The sequence below is a fragment of the Peromyscus eremicus genome, chromosome 18 (assembly GCF_949786415.1).
Source record: "Peromyscus eremicus chromosome 18, PerEre_H2_v1, whole genome shotgun sequence".
Classification (NCBI taxonomy): Eukaryota; Metazoa; Chordata; class Mammalia; order Rodentia; family Cricetidae; genus Peromyscus; species Peromyscus eremicus.
Window position 1 is genome coordinate 7,122,076 of NC_081434.1, and position 19,142 is coordinate 7,141,217.

The window sequence follows — 19,142 nt, forward strand, 5'->3', positions numbered from 1 at the left end:
ACAGTGGTTGGTTGCACACACCCTTAATCCTATCACTCAGAAGGTAGAGATCCATCTGGATCTCCGTGAGTTCAAGGTCACACTGGAAACAGAACCAGGCAGTGGTGGCGCACACCTTTACTCCCAGTACTGGGAAGCACACACGCCTTTAATCCCAGCAAGTGACGGCAGGGCGGAGAAAGGTATATGAGGTGTGAGGAAACAGGGAATAAAGCAGTTCAGCTGAGTGAGGACTCAGAAGATTTCAGTCTGAGGATTCGTGGAGTTGGTGAGGTGAGGTTGGCTGTGGCTTGCTCTGTTTCTCTGATCTTTCAGCTTTCACCCCAATATCTGGCTCTGGGTTTTTTATTATAAGACCATCTAAGATTCGAACAACATCCAGTGGCCAGTCTGTGTCAGGCTTCCATAGAAGCCCGGTTTCTTATCTTCCCTGCACTAACCCCATGACACCATCTCAGCTTAGTGATCTCTCTCCTGGAGAGAGTCATACAGAGCTCATGTTACCCCAGGGCTCAGCTCATTGGCTTGGTGATCGATATGTCTGCAGGCTGAAGGGAGGGGGTCACAGGGGAGCAGGCGGAGTCTGCCTCATTTGTCTCCCACTGATGGTTTCTGGCTGTGGGTCCTATACTGTCACAGTCCTTCCTTCCAGCCTTTTTGAAGCACATAATACATTATCATTAGCTACAGTTTCCAACTGTGCTAGGAGCCTGGGCCTTACATTCTCACTTGCTCCCTTAAGTGCTATTATATGTGAGTTTGACTCTTAAGGGATGTTTTCTAAACAGGGGGGGGGGGAATCACTGACCTATAGAAATCAGTGTATCCAGCATCTCGAGCTGGTAAAGTCTGCAGTCAGTGTATAAGCCAAAGACCCAAAGGTGACCTTGGCCTGATTCTGCATCACACTCTCATGACAAAGCTTTTCTGTGTCTCTGCTCCAACCACTGGAGCCTCTTGGCTCACTCATGAGGACCCAGGGCCTGCTCTTATACCCAGGTCTCTGCAATGGCCCATGATGATAGCATGCTCTTCTTCCAAACCACACCTCCTCCGGGATGTCTTCCAGGGCCACCCTGCTATCTTCCAGAGTGTCCACTTCCACCTTTTTCTCAATAGCCTTCATCACCTGGCCCACTCTACTTTTTGTTTTTATTTTTCGAGACACGGTTTCTCTGTATAGCCCTGGCTGTCCTGGAACTTGTCTAGACCAGGGCTAGCCTGAAGCTCAGAGAACCGCACCTGCCTCTGTCTTCCCAATGCTCGGTTTAAAGGTGTGCGTCACCAGGCCAGGCTACCCTCTACATTGAACTGCTTCTTTCAGTACATGTAAATGCCTCGTGGGTGAGTAGTTTTGTGTCTATGCCTCCCGATGAATGTCCAACATCTCATTCTTGGTACACAGCAACTGATGTCATGGGGCCTTCGAGAGAAGAGCTCCAACAATAGCAAAACAGAAGACACAATTAAAACAATGTGTAAGGGATTCAAACAGATATTCTCTAATGAATTCACACACACACACACACACACACACACACACACACACACACACACACACAATGTATAAAGGGCCAATAAGGACATAGATATACAGTACCATGGGGCTGGAGAGATGGCTTTCAGCTTTATCAGGAAGCTGGAATCCAGACTCCAGCATTCACATCACATGGTTTATAAACACCTGTAACTCCAACTCCAAGGGATCTGATACCCACTTATAGCCTCTGTGGGAACCATCTCTCTCTCTTCCTCTCTCTCTCTCTCTCTCTTTCTCTCTCTCTCTCTCTCTCTCTCTCTCACACATACACACACACACACACACACACACACACACACTGTGCATATGCCTATATAAATAAAGTAATAAAAGGTTTAGAATATAGTATCATTACTCAAAATTACAATGAACTACCACTGCAAATATATTAGGATATAAAAGGAAAAGAACATAAAAGTTCTGGCAAAGACAAGAAACTGGAACCTTACGGCACTGTGGGTAGGAATGTAAAATGGTGCAGCCAGTGGAAAACAAAACTGCCAGTTAAAAAAAAATTAAACAGAACTAGCGTATAATCCAGAAATTATGCTGCTAGGTAGACATCCGAAAGGAATGGAGGTGGAATCTTAATAAAGTGTTTGTACACAACACCTGTGCACATTCGCAGGTGAGCAGTAAACAAAAGGAGGAAGATGTTTAGGACAGAAAGTTCTTCAACCTTCAGAGGTGACTAACACCACAACCTGGATAACTCAAAGATGTTATCTTGAATCCCAAAATAAGGTGGATACAAAACAAATATTGTAAATAACTTATTTTAGCTACCTAGAGTGGTCAAACTCATGGAGAGAGAAAACAGAATGGTGACTGCCAAGGGCTCAGGGGAAGGCAGAATGAGGAATTAGTGTGCACATCTCCTCCTCCCCCCCCCCCCCCCCCCCCCCCCCCCCCCCGCTTTGGATAGGGTTTCTCTGCATAGCCCTGGCTATCTGGGAACTCTCTCTGTAGACCAGCTGGCCTCAAACTCACAGAGATCCACCTGCCTCTGCCTCCCCAAGTGCTGGGATAAAAAACCACACACCACCACCACCCTGGGAAACATCTTTTTGAGAAGATGAAAAAGTTCCAGAGGTGGGTCAGGGTGATGGTTGCACAGATACGTGAATGCCACTAAACTGTACACCTAAAATGGTTAAGACGGTAAATGTTACGTTACCTACATTTGCCTACAATTAAAAAGGAATGAAGGAGAGAAATGGATGGCCAGTTGTGTCCACTCTGTCTAGCTCCTTCTTGCTCCCTCCAGGAGTACTAGTCTCATACAGATTCGGAACCATCACTGGGAAGCTCGGGGCTCCACCCCAAGAGCACACCTCCCCCTATTCTCACTGTCTCTGTGGAAACATGACTTCAGGCTCTACTTCTAAGAGGAATGGATTAGTAGGAAACTGACCTAGGGACAAATGTCCATGCATTTCATTATCAGCAGTGACTCTCAGTTTCTGAGCTCCATCCAGCAATAATTCCACCCTCACAAGTGGAAGTGAGTCAGAGAACTACATAACCCCCATTCACAAGGGAGTAAACACGAAATCCAGTGAGCCTTACACACAGTGAGGGAAGAGGGACTACCCTTCCCAGGAGATCGATCATTAACGTCTTAAGGATTAAGACATATTTTTATTTTCTGTGTATGAGTATGTATGTGCACCGCATGCACACAGTGTCCACAGAGGCCGGGACAGGGTATCAGATCCCCTGGAACTGGAGTTATGGACAGTTGTGAGCTGCCATGTGGCTGCTGGGAATGGAAACTGGGTTCTTTACTAGAGCAGCTAGTGTTCTTAACTACTGAGCTCTCTTCTTCAGCCCTATGTTAAGAATTTCTTCATCAATGACTGGCTCAAATTTTTCCACAGACTAGTATTAGATTTCACAATCCCGACCAGTTCCCTTCTACCATTTGGCAGTTATTAAAAAAAAAAAAAAAAAAAAAAAGGCTAAAAGAATAAGCATGTATCTGAACATTCATGAGCAAGTAAGTCTCCGATGGCCTGAGCCATCTTGCTGCAGAGCTCACATGCGCATTATCACACCATTATCATTCTGACCTCTTCAGTCAAGACCTGACTTTGATTCTCTGGGAAAGACCTCATCCCATGCTTCCAAGAACCCCAGAGGTGGCTACGCTTCCTGACTCCAAACTGATCTCAATCCTTCCACTATTCTCTGAGCCTAAATGCAACAAGACACTATTTTCTAGGCTAAGGAGGAACGCCTAGATCTTCTAAAATTTTGTGTATTTTATATATATATAAAAAAAACGACTAAAGATTCTTAGAACAAATAGTCACATGTGGGCCATCTCATTTAATGTGCCCTGGTTTTTCCACAGGGCACTTCTCCACGGGACCTAACGATCTGCTGATCCACAGGGTTGGTGACCTCTGCATCCTTCTCCAAGGGATTCTGCAGATCTTTCTGAGAGGATGTCTGCTTTGTTCTCCAGACACTGGGGAGAGGGGATGTACCCTGGGGCTTGTCAATAGGAGGGCATTTGGTTTGCCAAGGCCACCCCATAGGCTGCAAGGGCCTTTGGCCAAAGGAAACAAATACTAAGTTGGAAGAATTTTAGGAACAGGCTCCAACACGTCAAGTATAACGGACAGAAAAGGGAAAGACAGTCACAGTCAGAGCTGGGCGCTAAGCCAACAGCTGGAGTTTCCTCCACCCCTTACAAGAGGTTTTTAGGTCACTTCCTCCACAAAAAATCGGCTTCTTTGAAACCACCAGAGATGTTATATATTGGCTCCTAAAACAAACTATTTATAGCAGTCTGGTTGTGTTCACTTTGTTAAAAATACAAATGCCAGCTCACCTAACACGTGCCACCTTCAGCACGGAATGTACGATGCCCCTGCTGACTCACTGCTTCCCTGAATCTGCAGACTAGCTCTCCTCACATCCATTCTCACCTGGACGGAGCCCTGGCATCTTACCGTCGGGGCTAGAGAACATGACTACCCAAGACATGGCGGGGATGATGCTTACAGAGTTCTCCTTCAACTGCAATCCTTCCCCGTTGGGAAGGGACGACCTTCGCTTCGAGTTCCTGTTTGGGGTGGAAGTCACGGCCCCGGCTTTCTTCTTCACCGTGAACACCTCACAGCTGGCTTGGTCCTCATTGTGTGTGCTCTTCCCGGCATTGATAACCCTGAAGGAGAAGCCAGAAAAAGCTGATCAGAGGGTGGTTTCTGGGAAGCTGAGCGCTCAGCCTCTATCTCAAGGGTCAGCCAAGGAGACTCCACAGCTGGCATCGAATGACTTGATGCCGTGGGTTCATGGTCTCTATATTTATGTCCTGAATAAACCGAGCTACGGAGAATGGAATTGCATTAGCACCCCTCTGACGGACTCGCTAAAAAGAGTTATTCTGATCACAGCTCATTCCTGCAGGTGTCTGTGAGATACAGCCACCCCCCCCCACCCCCGCACTCCCGTGGCCCCCCTCGAGTCAAAACACACGAAGCAACCACTCCTTCAGGTTAATCTGGAGCCTGAACTGTTCGGTAATTACAACAGGGACAGACAGGGTAGCTCGGGGAATTGTGTTCCATTTCCCCAAGTGATAAAGAGCAAAGTCACTATCGATCTTATCAAAGAATGTGGCAGCAATTTACAGCACATCGTAAAATCTGAGGGAAGAGAGAACCGTACCTCACGCTGCCCCCCCTCTCACACACAAGCCAGTGACAGGATCAAAGGTGTGATCTGTTAGAGCATTTTCGGCTCTGCCTCTTATCTTGCAGAATGATGATTACCGCTCACGCACTTCGACTTGGATAGCGAAGACATACCAGAAGGTTCCGTAGAGCGCGGGCAATGCTTTGGTCTAGTTTCTAATGTCAGAAGGATTGAAATGTTTTAGGAAGGCGTGCGCCACCACTCATGTGCCTTTGCCCAGGTCCAGGTACACACAGAGTCAGCTCCTCTGTCTTTAGGAGCAGAGGTTGGGTTGAACTAGCTCTCCTAAAAAAAGAGTTCCCCTTGATTGTGCACACACTTCTGTATAAACACACACACACACACACACACACACACCAGAAATGAGCAGCAGATTGAGATCTGAGTGCTTCATGATCTCATGCAGGGTTTTGGGACAATCTTCTGCAAAACACAGGGACTGCAGGGAGGTGTCTCACACATTTTTACACTTTGGTTTTTTTTTAAATTATTTTTTTAACGTCTAAGCACTTTTTAAAAAGTGCAATAATTAACGAGTTCATTCCCTGGGACTCCCTTTTGAGCTGTACCCATTCTTGGACATGACCTTCTGTCCCTTGCTTAGTTATAAGCCTTGCACACACCACACTCTTTCTAACTGTGCAGATATCTCTTTCTTAGTGAATTGTAGTGTGGCCTCACAAAAAGTTCACTTCCATACATTCATGTCATCAGAAACGGGTACCTTTGTCGTGGCAAGCTTTTTATCTTTTTTTTTTTTTTTTCTGAATTGACAAGTATCGTATCATTTGATTTAAAAAAACAATTTACCATATTTGCGTTGGCAAGATGGCTCAGGGGGTAAAATCACTTGCTGGCAAGCCTGACAATCCAGGTTTGAAAAAGAAGATACCATTACCATCTGTGATTACTCATCTGCATGCTCCAAGAAGAAGGCCACACCAGCTACCTGCTATGTGCTCTATTTCAAGGTTTCGTAGTCATTAACACAGCTTCATTGTTCTTATTGGTGGTACTATAAATTGTCATTTCTGCTGCTTTTACAAAGCAAGATCTGCTTTTACTCACTTCCCATGCTGAAGTTTTGGGGTCTTTTTTTTTTTTTAATTACAAAAATTTCAAGTCAAATTTTGCTTCGAACATTTCAACATCACCTTCTGGGGGAAAATAAGGAGGTGAGCGTTTCTGCTGTCCTTTCTCTGAGGTCAAGTGGGTCTTGCAGTTTATTATACCTGGTGTGGAGTGGTTGGGAGAGGGGGGGGGGGTCTTATCCTCACCTTCTCTCCTCTAAGGAACGGACATTTTTGGATGCACACGGTGAGGCTACCTACAAGGTGATGATTACCAGTGCCACACTGACTGCCAAAGTTCAGTCACAAACTCTAAGTGCCACAGCCAAGGCCACAGCTGGGATAAAGATGCATTCGACTCAGAGTCCATCTCAACTCTTTCCCCATGCACCACACAGGCAGTCTGTGCCACGCCAGGCTGGACTGTGGGGAAACACAGAAAAGGCTGCTGCTGGTCTAGTCCTGAGAGCAAGGGCAACTTTCTCCCCGCTTCTCTGACCACAGAAGAGTCCCAGTAAGACCCCGGGGAAGGAGGAGGCACAGGCAGCCCAGGACGTGCCCAGCCAAGAGACGGTCACGCTTGGTCCCAGCTACCTCACTAGGTAGGACTGCATCTCAGGACAGAAGAGGTTCACTAGGCTCCTGTTTCTGATGTCTGACCTTGGGGAAACAAGCCACGAGGTGGGAGAACCAGTAGGAAATAACCCGTCTCCTGCCACTGGTAATGACCTTCCAAACAGCATGTCTGCAGGGTGTTATTTACTGAAAGGCAATGCTCTACCACCACGATTTCCCAAACAAGCACCTTTCCCAGACAGTGCTGAAATGGAGGTCCGGCTGGGAAACCAGCTCACGACAAGTCCCTCACGGCACCTTCTGGGCAAGGTCTCGCTATCGTTTCCAGAACCTGGTGTCACTCCACCATTAGCGCCTAACCTTGTGCTGTTGCTTTCTTTTAAAATAACAACAGCAAAAGCACTGCAGATCTTCAGTAGCTCCCCGGCAAGGCTGACTGACTCATCAGCCGCTGCTGGCTTCCAGCAGTCCATAAAACTACTATAATTACTTAAATCATGAAGTCGGAAATCACCATCCCCGTAAAATGCAGCCTCCCGTCTCCCATGATGGGTGTTAAATTCTGAAGCTGACCTGGTTTTGCCAAGAGATTCCCAAAACCTTGCATTATGCATGCGAAATCTAGGGCCCCGGAGGACTGTGACCAACACAAGGTTGCACAGTTAAAAACAGCAGAGCTGTGAAGACACTTGCGAGTCTCGAGCTCTTTCCCTGGCCTCGGCTCTCAGGCTGTTACTTTCCTACTGTACATCTATTCCTGGTGGCACATGGTTCAGAGGTCCGCGCTGTACTGACTCATCAGAGTGGAGAACTGAGAAAGAGCAATTACAGGGTGACCTTACTTTGCCATTTCATGTTGAATCAGCTTGTGAATGAGCCAGTGAAATGCTAAAAAGTCAGAAATGTCAATCTGGCGGAGAGACTAAAATACTGTGCTAGTCAGACATTTCAGTATTACCCAGTTGATAAAGAACTGACCCCAAAAAACCTTTTCTTTCTTTAAGAGATTAAAAAAGTAAACAACTTTTCTAAGTGTATGTTTTGCCTGTGTTAAATGTTTCCGGTACATCAAGAGGCCAGAAGAGGGCATCAGATCCAATGGAACCAGAGTTTTGTATGGTTGTGAGCTACCATGTGTGCCAGGAATCGAACATGGGTCCTCTAGCAGGGCAAAAGTGACTGCCGAGCCATCTCTCCGGTTCCCCTCCTCTCTGGCGTTGCTGGGGATTGATTCCAGGGTCACGTGTTTTGTCACGGTATTTCACACACGTTGAGTAGGAAAGCCTTGATTCTTTCAATTGACTTAGGTCCTAAAATAAGTTCCGTGTCTATCAACCTAAATGCCGTATTTTCTTCTTCAAAGGCAAAGGCATTACCTGTCAGTTGGAAAGGGAACTAGACCCCTCTTAAAGCAGGGGTTCTCAACCCTCCTAAGGCTGCAACCCTTTACGACAATTCCATGTTGCGACGCCCCCTCCGGACCATAAAACAATTATCGTTGTTACTCCGTACCTGTAATTTTGCTACTGTTATGAATCATAACATGAATATCTGATACACAGGATATTTGAACACCCCCCAAGGGGTCGCAACCCACAGGTTGAGAACCAATGCAAATCTAAAAGTCAACGGAGGCAAAAAAAAAATCTCAGTTTCCTAAGCTGAGGAGCAGCTAGTTCTGCAAGCTGAGAGCATACAAATGTATGAACAGCTAGTCTGTCCTTGTCTTCTGCTCCTAAATAACGCCAGTACTCCCTTGAGGTCAAAAAGCACACTCTTCATCTACACAAGATGCTTATTTTGAACATCTGAAAATAAAATGCTGGTGGGCAGTAAATGATCATATTTCCGGTGACGCAGTTTTCCAATCTCCTACAAAGAAGGCAAACATTTTCTCTGAAACTGACCTGCATGCAATAAATTGTGGCCGTTATGAGCAAGGTGGGGGAGAGGGAGGGGAGGCTCTTTGCTGAGAACAGAGCACAGAGCAGGTACTACTGAATCAACGTAGGAGTCAGAGAGAAATCTGCTGCTCACTTCCCGATGAGGAGAATGGTGTATTTGTTGAGATCTCTGTGTGTGTGCCAGGGAGCTGCCAGCACTTCCCAGGGAGGAATCAACTCTTTGCATCCTCTGGTCAACTCTGAGGTGCCAACCACTGTTTCCACCTTTCAGAGGGGGCAGTGGAGTCAATGAGTGCCAGAGTGCATGCAAGTTCCTGCTCCGTACCTCAGTCCTCAGCTGCATTTATTTCATCAATTAAATTCTGAGTTGCGAAGATAGGGGTTGGACAAGGGGATTTCACTTCCCTAAAGAACTGAGTAATTTTTAAGTTAGAATTCAAATTTGGAAAGGAAGAAAAAGAGGATGAAGGATAATTACCGTCTGTTCAATATAGAAAGTTTACAATCAACCCCCCCCCCCAAAACACCTAAAAGAAAAATGTAAGAGCTGCAGAATTTGATTTTATTTTTAAAGGAAGTATAAAGCCCTGGGTAGTTTAAACTAAAAATTTTACATGGCATGATAGCACTTCTCAGCAGGTAGTAATCACGCTGGTCGAGGAAGAGGTATTTGTACGGGACACGAGGTGAAGGGAGATATATTGCTGATTCATATATAATTGAGAGGCAGATTAAAAATTGCTGTCCAGGGGAAATGAATCATTTATGAGAAATCAAATATAAGCTGCCTATTACGAACATTCTCTTCTCTAGGTAACCTTGCAGTCCGGGTTTTGTAAGGCTCTCTGAAGTAGGGAGACACCCAGACAGGCCACAGCAGGAAGACAACTTAATCCTTAATTATGAGCTCCCAGGGAGACAAGCTCCTGTCCCTGGGTGCTGGAAAGCCTTGCTTTGACCAGATGAGTCCTTTGGAAACAGCCCTTAGTGACACCAGCGGATGGTCACGGGGAGGGACTCCCATCAGGACTGGCATTGTCCCCTAGACAGCCACTCAAGAGCAAGGGAGGGAACAGACGTCCACTCCATCACTGTAGTTAACAGTAACCACATGTCACCAGAAGTAACTGGGATATATGAAAGAAAGCTCCGGTGATGGTGGGCTTCTGCACTTTGGAGGTTAAGCACCACTTTGCGGGGGAGGTAGCTTGGTGAAGGCAGGACATATGGGCATTGGTAGAGCCTTCCTTCAACGACCCACACCATACCTTCCTGTGGTTACGAGTGGGTGTGGACAATCATGCGTCTCAACACCAACATCCATCCTATGGATGAGCTAGAATTAAAAAACAAGAAACAGAAAACAAAACAACAAAACAAAACAAAACAAAAAACCCCAATGTCCACAAAGTGGAATTTTTAAAAAAGCTTGTAGTCTAGATTTAAAATCTGGGATATTACACTAAAATGTTCACATTCCAGTTTCTCTTGAAAATGAATGTATCTGCCTGCATACTGTATAAAAACAGCCAACCCTGAGAGGAGGTTGTCCCCAAGAGATTGGACAAGTCCTTGCTAGTTTATTACAGACCTTCCTGTATTGACCTTTGCCAGTTAAACTGACAGCCTGGCCCAATGGGCATTTGAACTGCAATCTGACATCATAGCTCTGTGAGTGGATGAAAACAGGAAAATGATTAGACGTGAACACATAGTGATTGAAATAATTGCAAATGTTTTCTACAGGGCGAGGGTAATAGCTCAGTTGAGAAAGTTCTTGCCTTGTAAGTACAAAACTACCAATTTTAGCCCTTAAACCCATATACAAAAAGCTGGGTATAGCTGGGCTCGTGGTGGTGCAAACCTTTAATCCCAGAGGAGGCAGGAGGATCTCTGTGAGTTTGAGGTCAGCCAGGGTAGCCTACTTGGTGTGGGAGGCCAGCTCCCACCTTTTAAAGGGTTCCTATGAGGAGAAGAGAGGGATAAGAAACTTTTAGATAGAAAGATAGCTAAGAGAAGAAAGACAGAACACAGGATAGCTTAGGGAGGACCAGGATCAAAACCCAGCAGTCCCTTCTGCCTCTTCAAAGGGGCTTTTTATAACAATGCCAAGGGGCGAGGAAAAAGACCTCCCCCTTGCTAGATCAAAGCACACCCCACAGCCAAGTGTAGACCCTTCCAAACACCTGGTAACCACACCCATGGTCAAATCATCCCCTTATGCAGCCCTGCTGGGTAAAGCAGGCTCAGATTCTCGGATCCTGAGTGAGTTCTCACTAGGAAACCTTTGTGGGTCTCTACAACTTGGCAAACTGAAGGCCAGTGAGAGGTCTTGTCTAAAAAAGTAAGGTGATGGAGCCTGAGAAACGACACCTAAGGTTGTCCTTTGCCCTTCACACACACACACACATGTAGACACAGATTTGAGTGTAGTGATGCACATGCCCGCAATCCAAGCACTCTAGAAGCCAAACAGGACTGTAAATTGTAAGCCAGCCTAGGAATGTAGGGCGGTCCTGTCCAAAGGGGAGGAAGAAACCCCAATTGGGATGGATCAGCACACAGCATCTGCCCATCAAGGAGCCACAGTCACCTTTAGAAGATGTGGTATCTCAGCTATAACAAAGCTTCACCACCCAAAGAAACAGAACTGTATTTCTCAGTGTTCCGGAGGTAGTACAGACAGAAGATAATACACCCTGGGTCTGTCGAGGACTCTACCTGCTCATAGGTGACAATATTCTTGCTATGACCTTCCATGGCAGAAGGGGCAGAGAAAAAGAGAACAGCTCTTTAACTATCAGACTATTTTATCAGACTATTAATCCCACTCACAGGAGCTCCACCTTCATCCCCTAATCATATCTGGAAGGCCTCACTTCTAATAGTGTCACGTTGGGGTTAGGTTCCAACATACGATTTGAGTGACACACACACACACACACACACACACACACACACACACACACGCACACTCAACTCTATTGAACCTCTTTAGAAAACACTGCAATTTGTCTCAGACCGACTCTAGAGTTGAGGTGTCTATCATAAAAGCTCCAAGAACCCAGAGGAGAGTAATTGATCAAATCTACAGAAAGGGTCACGGACGAGGTGGCTTATGATTTCAGCCTCACCGAGTAAAGAAGGAACCAAGACTTAGAAGTTAAAGAAAGGGTCCCAGACAGAGGAGCAGTCTGAGAAAACGGAGCACGAGATGAACTTTCTAATAGGTAGCCTGGGTGTGAGTTAACCATAGGCTGTAACTATAGGCTTGGTTTATGAAGAGTATCTCAGAACTCAAACATGCAATTCTCCAGGGACTTGCCCCTACAGGGTCTCATGGGAGGAAATGAGGATTGCTGGAACAAAGGCTTGGCACACTGATGGTGGCCCCAGGAAAGCAGTCTAGAAGCCTCACGGTAGATGAGGGAGGACGGCAGCAGAGGTAAAAACATCGGGAGAGGTCTTTTTGTCCAAGTGACACAGAGGTCAGGTGCCAAGCACTGGCTCTGCATGGAGGGGAAGAGGAGGTGTTCAGAGGTGGCATGTGAACTGAGAAGTCCTGGAAAGTCTGACAGACATGGATCCATGGACAAGGTGCTGTGAGATGTCGTTCTGTCTCCTGTGAGTATGTGTTGCTCCAACTGGTTGATAAATAAAACGCTGATTGGCCAGTAGCCAGGCAGGAAGTATAGTTGGGGCGAACAGACGAGGAGAATTCTGGGAACAGAAAGGCTGAGTCAAGAGTCGCCATCCAGACACAGAGAAAGCAAGATGACAAGGCAGAACTGAGAAAAGGTACCATGCCACTTGGCTAAACACAGATAAGAACTATGGGTTAATTTAAGTGTAAGAGCTGGTCTGTAATAAGCCTGAGCTAATGGCCGAGCAGTTATAATTAATATAAGCTTCTGAGTGATTATTTTATAAGTGGGCCACAGGACTGCAGGGGCCTGGCAGGACCGGAGAAACATTCCAGCTACAGACAGGGAAGGGAACAAGGGATGACTCCCAGGTTCTAAGACGGCAAAACGGACCAACAGGTGTTCTTTTTGTTGCTATGATTAAAAAAATACTGACTGGGACTGGAGAGATAGCTCAGTGGTTAAGAGCATTAGCTGTTCTTCCAGAGGTCCTGAGTTCAATTCCCAGCACCCACATGGTGGCTCACAACCATCCATAATGAGATCTGGTATACATGCAGACAGAACACTGTATACATAATAAATAAATCAATGCTAAAAAAAAAAATACTGACAAAAACCAACCTTGGGAGGAAAGAGTTGATTTCAACTTACATTTCCTGCTAATAGTTCATCACTGAATGAAGCCAGGGCAGGAACTTAGGCAGGAGTGGAGACAGGAGCCATGAGGGGAGGCTGTTGAGTGGCTTGCTCTCAGCCTGGTAGTCAGCCACCACTCTTACACTGCCCAGGCCCAACCGCCCAGGGATGGTACCACCCTGTGTGGGCTGGGCTCTCGTACATCAGTTAGCCACCAAGACAATGCCCCCACAGACAAGTCCACAGACCGATCCGATGGAGGTGACTCTTCAGTTGAGGGCCCCTCTACCCAGGTGTCCACCTGACAGCCAAGATCAGCCATCACAATAGAGCACACTCAGATCAGGAAAGGGAAGAGGAAGGTGAGAGGAGGCTAGGGGTGGCCAAGTTCTGCAAGAGGAGATAATGAAAGTAGCCTTAGGTCAGTCAACAAAAAGGTCTAAGACACCCGAGATGACAAAGGCGGTGTGAGCCAAGTTCAACTTAACCGGGGCTGGGTCAGCTATTACTGCCTGTGGGTCAACACGGATCAGTTTTTGTGTGGTTTACGAGCTAAGAATGGATCTATTTATTTGTGAATAGTCGAAAGAGAAAAAAAAGTTCACAAGTGCACAGGTAACGTTTCGTTGGAACACATCCACACTGCTCACTGACACATTGTCTGTGTCAGTTTTTTTTGCATAACGACAGGCAGCTTGCCAGCACAGACGCTAACTTCCCAACAGATCCAAGTTATTTACTACGGGGACTTTTCACAGAAAGTGTGCACCCACTCCTGAACTCAGCTGTTAGGTCGTACTCTCTGAAATTGTCTTTTGTTGACTAGAAAGAGTTGAACACCAACAAGGTCACAGAATTGGACCAAAATGCAGGTGACGAGAAGATGGGAGCCGTAGGCCTGGGCAGAGCTTTGGCACACACTCTGACGTTACTGGTAACATGAGTGGGAGGAACTTTGCTACAAGGATTGTGAAGAGACTTCTAGTTTCTATTACGTTCATTAGTATAGTTAAGTGACCAGGACTGAAAAACTCGCACTGAAAACCAGGAGACACGATGTTGTTTGTGGACCTCACATAGACTTGGGTTGGTATGCTCTTCCTCACCTTGACTGTTCAGATATAAACCTTAGCATAGTAAAAATAAACACTACAAAGTTGCCTGAGGTGTTTCCTTTCAATTATCCTCATGGTAAGGTATTAATATCATCAGCGTCTAACTTCTGTATTTAAAGGGGGAAGTTTCATGCTTGGTCAAATGCTAGAGCACCTCAGGTATGGAGGGGACACAGAGCCTATCCCAAAGGATCTGAGGTTTCCAAGTTAAAACACAAATGAAAATCTCTTTTGGAGATGGAGTACCATGTTACTCATACATAGCTGTTCACTTCCACTGGGAATTTAAAAAAAAAACAACCATAGTATGTTTTTATAAAGATCTCCCTTTGTGAAAAGAAATGACTTTTAAAAACAGATTGAACTTCAAAACTAATGAAACCAAAGGATAAAGACACCGTAATCTCAACAGACAACGAATTACATATGCTATTCTAGTCTGCTTTCCTGTTGCAGTGATAAAATATATCCCAAAAGCACCTTGGGGGCAGGAGGGTTTGTTTCTGCTTATACTTTACAGTCCATAATCTAGAGAAGCTCATACAATAACTCAAGGCCAGCAGGCACTTGGAGGCCAGAATGGAAGGAGAGACACTGAAGAACACTGTCTTCTGCTACCCAGAACACAGCCCAGGTCCACCTGCCGAGGGACGGCACCACACACAGTGGGCTGGTGGGCTGGGCCCTCCTGTATCAAATAGCAATAAAGAAAATGCCCCCGCAGACATGTCCACAGGCCAGTCCTGATGGAGGCAATTCTTCAGCGGAGATTCTGTTTTCTTAGGCACTCTCAGGTTTGTGTTAAATGACAAAATTGAACACACCCCTCTACCCGCCCCCCCAATCTGGGATTAAACTCAGGGTTAGCCACATGCTAGGTAACTGCTCTATCAGTGAGCTACAACCCCACCCTCACCCCATATCCAGCTGAGAAATACATAATGCTTTAAAAAATATTTTAAAAACTATCATGCAAAGTATTAGGTTTCATTTTTGACATTTTTATTGCTGGTAATATTTGTCATTCTGAAATTTATGTTGATATTACAATAGTCACGATAGTGTTTTGCTTGCTTTTGTGTTTCCCTTTTTCTTTTTAAATACATACTAGGAATTGAACCTAAGTGCCACAATCCCGGCCATGAGAGCACGTTCGAACAAGTTTTTTTTCTCTAATTGCTTTTAGTGATGTACCTTCTTCCTCCTCACATTTTCTCCCCCTTCAATCTTGCACCGCTCCACAGCCCCGTTTTCACGGCACACGGATCCTCGCTCCCCTCAGCGTCTTTCTCCCGCTCCTCCTCTTCTTCCTCGTTTCACACTCCCACACTTTTGCACACCTATGAGCCCCACAGCGGGGTCTGCTGATGAGAATGGAGTCTATGTCACTTCACGTGACACACTCCCCAGACGCCTCCATTTCCTTGCCGATTCCATCATTTCATTTTCCTTCAGAGCAGAGTAGGATTTGACTGTTCACATATCCAGTGTTTGCCCCATCCATTCATCCGAGGACAGGTATCAGGGCTGAGTCCGTTTTCTTGTTACCGTGAAAAATGCTACAATCAACACGGGCGTGCAAGCATCTTCCTGTGGTACGATATAAGCTCGGCAGTGATACAGCTAGCTTATGTGTTCGTTCTATTTTTAATTTCCCGAGGAACCTTCATACTGATTTCCATCATGGCTGTACAGTTTACACTCCACCAGCAGTGGGTAAGGAATCGTCTTTCCCTACATCCTTACCATATTTTTTTATTGACATATTCTTTGAAAATCCCACAATGCAACCTTGGGTAAATCTTGTGTGTTGCCAGTCTTGCTGTTGAATAAAGATAGTATCTGTCTATATGGAATTCTGCTGTTTTCCTTATAAATATTACACACACACAGAGAGGTAGTGTTATTGGTAAAATAATTAAGGCCACTCCACATAGTTAAAAGGAAGATTTATTTTGTGGGGTAACTTACAAGTGAAGGGATAGTTTACAGGGTCTGGAAAAGGTGTGGCCCAGTCCGGCGGTGTTCTCTGGAGAACTCTGTTCGGTCTACCTCCAGTGTCCAGGGTCCAGGAACCAAAAGAGCTGGCCCATCTGGATCTCGGATCTTCAGGGCTCCTCTCTCAGGCCCGCCTTGTAGGCGTGACAGTTACCGAAGCCTCAATGGGGGTTGGAACTTCCAGTTCAAAGCTGGAATAGCTACCCACTACATAGTGCCATACTGCCACACAGTGTTATTTGGCAGCGAGAAGGGTCTCCCATCCAAGAACTAACCAGGCCTGACCCTGCTGGGCTTCCAAGGTCAGATAAGATCAAATGTATTTAAGGCACATTTCTTAATCCTTGCTGAAGAAAATAACTTGAATGAGCTGGGGAGATGACTCAGTGGCAAAGGGCTTGATGGATAAACATTAGGTGTCAAGCTTGGGTCCCAGGTACTTCTGACTCCAGTACTGGGGAGGTGGAGATGTGTGTGGGAGGGGAGCGGAGAGGAGAGAGTGGGAATCTCTGGGTCTTGCTGGCTAGCAGGCCTTGACTAACAGTTGAGAATCCAGGCCTGAGAGAGTTTACCTTCTTCTTCTTTTTTTTCCCTTTGAGACAGGTTTTCTCTGTGTAGCCCTGGCTGTCCTGGAACTCACTTTATAGATCAGGCTGGCCTTGGACTCAGAGACCCACCCGCCTCTGTCTCCCCAGCGCTGGGACCAAAGGTGTGTGCCACCAAAGCTGAAGTAGATGTTTCCTAAGAAAGGACACCAGAAGCTGACCTCTGGCTTCACGCTCAAAGCTGAACATGCTTCAGGGGTAGGCATGTAGGCACATGTGTGGAGGCCACGCTAACTAAACACAGAACAGAACAGAAGCAGCCAGTGGGCAGCCAGGCTTGGATGGAAATCTGTGAATCAATCTATCTATCTATCTATCTATCTATCTATCTATCTATCTATCTATCTATCTATCTATCTATCTATGTATCTATGTATCTATCTATGTATCTATGTATCTATCTATGTATCTATCTATGTATCTATGTATCTATCTATGTATCTATGTATCTATCTATGTATCTATGTATCTATCTATGTATCTATGTATCTATCTATGTATCTATGTATCTATGTATCTATCTATCTATCTATCTATCTATCTATCTATCTATCTATCTATGTATCTATCTAAAGTAAAAGCAGAGGGAGTGGAGACAGTCTCCCTGGGTTTGAGTCCCAGGCCTGCCACTTGATAGCTGGGTGGCCGTCAGCAAGTTCTTTTATGTTCCCGTGCCTCAGTTTCTCTTCAGTAAGATGGAAAAGAAACAACGGTGTTTTCCTTAGGAGGAAGTAGCTGCCTGACTAAGGAAAACAGCTACTTAGAAGCGTTTCCCACTGAGTGGCTCGGCTAAAGCTTACAACCCTAGAGTACCGTTACAGTCACTCGATGCATCAGTGTTACATGCAAAATAATTCAGAGGAGAGACCCAGACAGGCCATGCTGGCATTTCCTCACAGCAACCGGGACTTTTTTAAAGTGATAGATTGTGCTAACACAAATGATGCTCTTGTGATGGGCTGTGGCGCAGCAGCCAGGGAACGCAGGGAGCTGGAGGAGGGCCCGTGACACATCCCTGGTATCCTCTGTGCTCCAAACGCTATCGAAATCAACACCACCACCACTGCCAAGTGGACCGGAAGAGCAGTAACTAATTTCCTTCTCGGGACTTCAGTCTTAGCTTTTTTTTTTTTTTTTTGGTTTTTCCAGACAGGGTTTCTCTGTGTAGCTTTGCATCTTTCCTGGAACTCACTTTGTAGCCCAGGCTGGCCTCAAACTCAGAGATCCGCCTGACTCTGCCTCCCGAGTGCTGGGATTAAAGGCGTGCACCACCACTGCCCGGCTAGTCTTTGCTTTTTGTTGTTTAAAGAACACAATATTTGAAAGCAGCATGCCTTGGAAACATCTTCACGCCTGCATTTTACCGAATGTGCGGGCGAAAGTTTATTCTCTTCAGGTTAGAATCCTAAACAACACACCCAGAGGCCCTTTGGAAAGGGTCCGTCTCTGACCCAACATTTCTCACTTTGTCTCCAGACCCAGGGAAAAGCTCAGTTAACAGGTCCAAGTGTCCTCAATGGAAAAGGGAAAGAACAGGACACTTTCAACCCTGAAGCCCCTGGAGGGCCAGCCTAGGTTCCACTTTATTTTAGGTAAACCGATCTCTACAGTCTCCAAAAGAGGGAAAGTGTTTAGGAAGACAAGCCAACTGATAGAAAACACTTCTACTGGATGCTCAACAGGATCTACCAGCGCAGTTCAGTCAGCAAAACACCGTTAATCAAAATCTATGAATGGAGATTGAACCAATGAACCCAATTTTGTTATGACACACCACGGGAGTGAATGAGTTCTAATGCTGACTATTTGTAAAAGCTTAAAATGTTTTAAGTGGGATTTCTTATGTTGTCTCAAAAAGCAAAATGTCATGAAATTGATGTAATTCATTGAATTGACTTTTATAATGTGTGTCACAAGTTAAGCAGGATCCCAATTAAGATTAGAATGGCTGTAGGCACAGCTTGCCCAAGGGGAAGAAAATAGTATAATAAACAACCTAAAAAGATATGGTTTAAAATTAGGTTACTATCTTTGTAAGGGTTAAAGCTGAAGTTACTATCCTTTTAAGGGTTAAAACTGAAGGGATGTCTTACCATACTCACTCAGGTTAACTGGGTCCAACTGAACGGGCTACTGCTGATTTCTTATTTAGGGATTTTCATGTTTCTTCAAGTTTCAGGTTGATCGCTAGGCACTTAGCACGGGTCACATCATTTTGATTTGTCTGTTTTGGTCTGAGGTACCTGGCCAGTCTGAAGATTATGGCCTCTCATAAATTTCAGTTAACTGAAATTCCAGGGAAACAAGTCTACCGTCCAAAGACAAACTGTGTGTCAGTACAAGGAC

The 19,142-nt window shown here is 45.6% G+C and overlaps 1 protein-coding gene across 1 annotated transcript in view; it reads right to left on the reverse strand.

Moving 5' to 3' along the window:
• Ppm1h (protein phosphatase, Mg2+/Mn2+ dependent 1H) overlaps positions 1 to 19,142 on the reverse strand; it is a 262,604-nt gene that overhangs the window by 154,919 nt on the left and 88,543 nt on the right. The window contains exon 2 of the mRNA XM_059245150.1: positions 4,553 to 4,715. Within this exon, the coding sequence (XP_059101133.1) occupies positions 4,553 to 4,715 (163 nt within the window). The remainder of the gene's footprint in view (positions 1 to 4,552; positions 4,716 to 19,142) is intronic.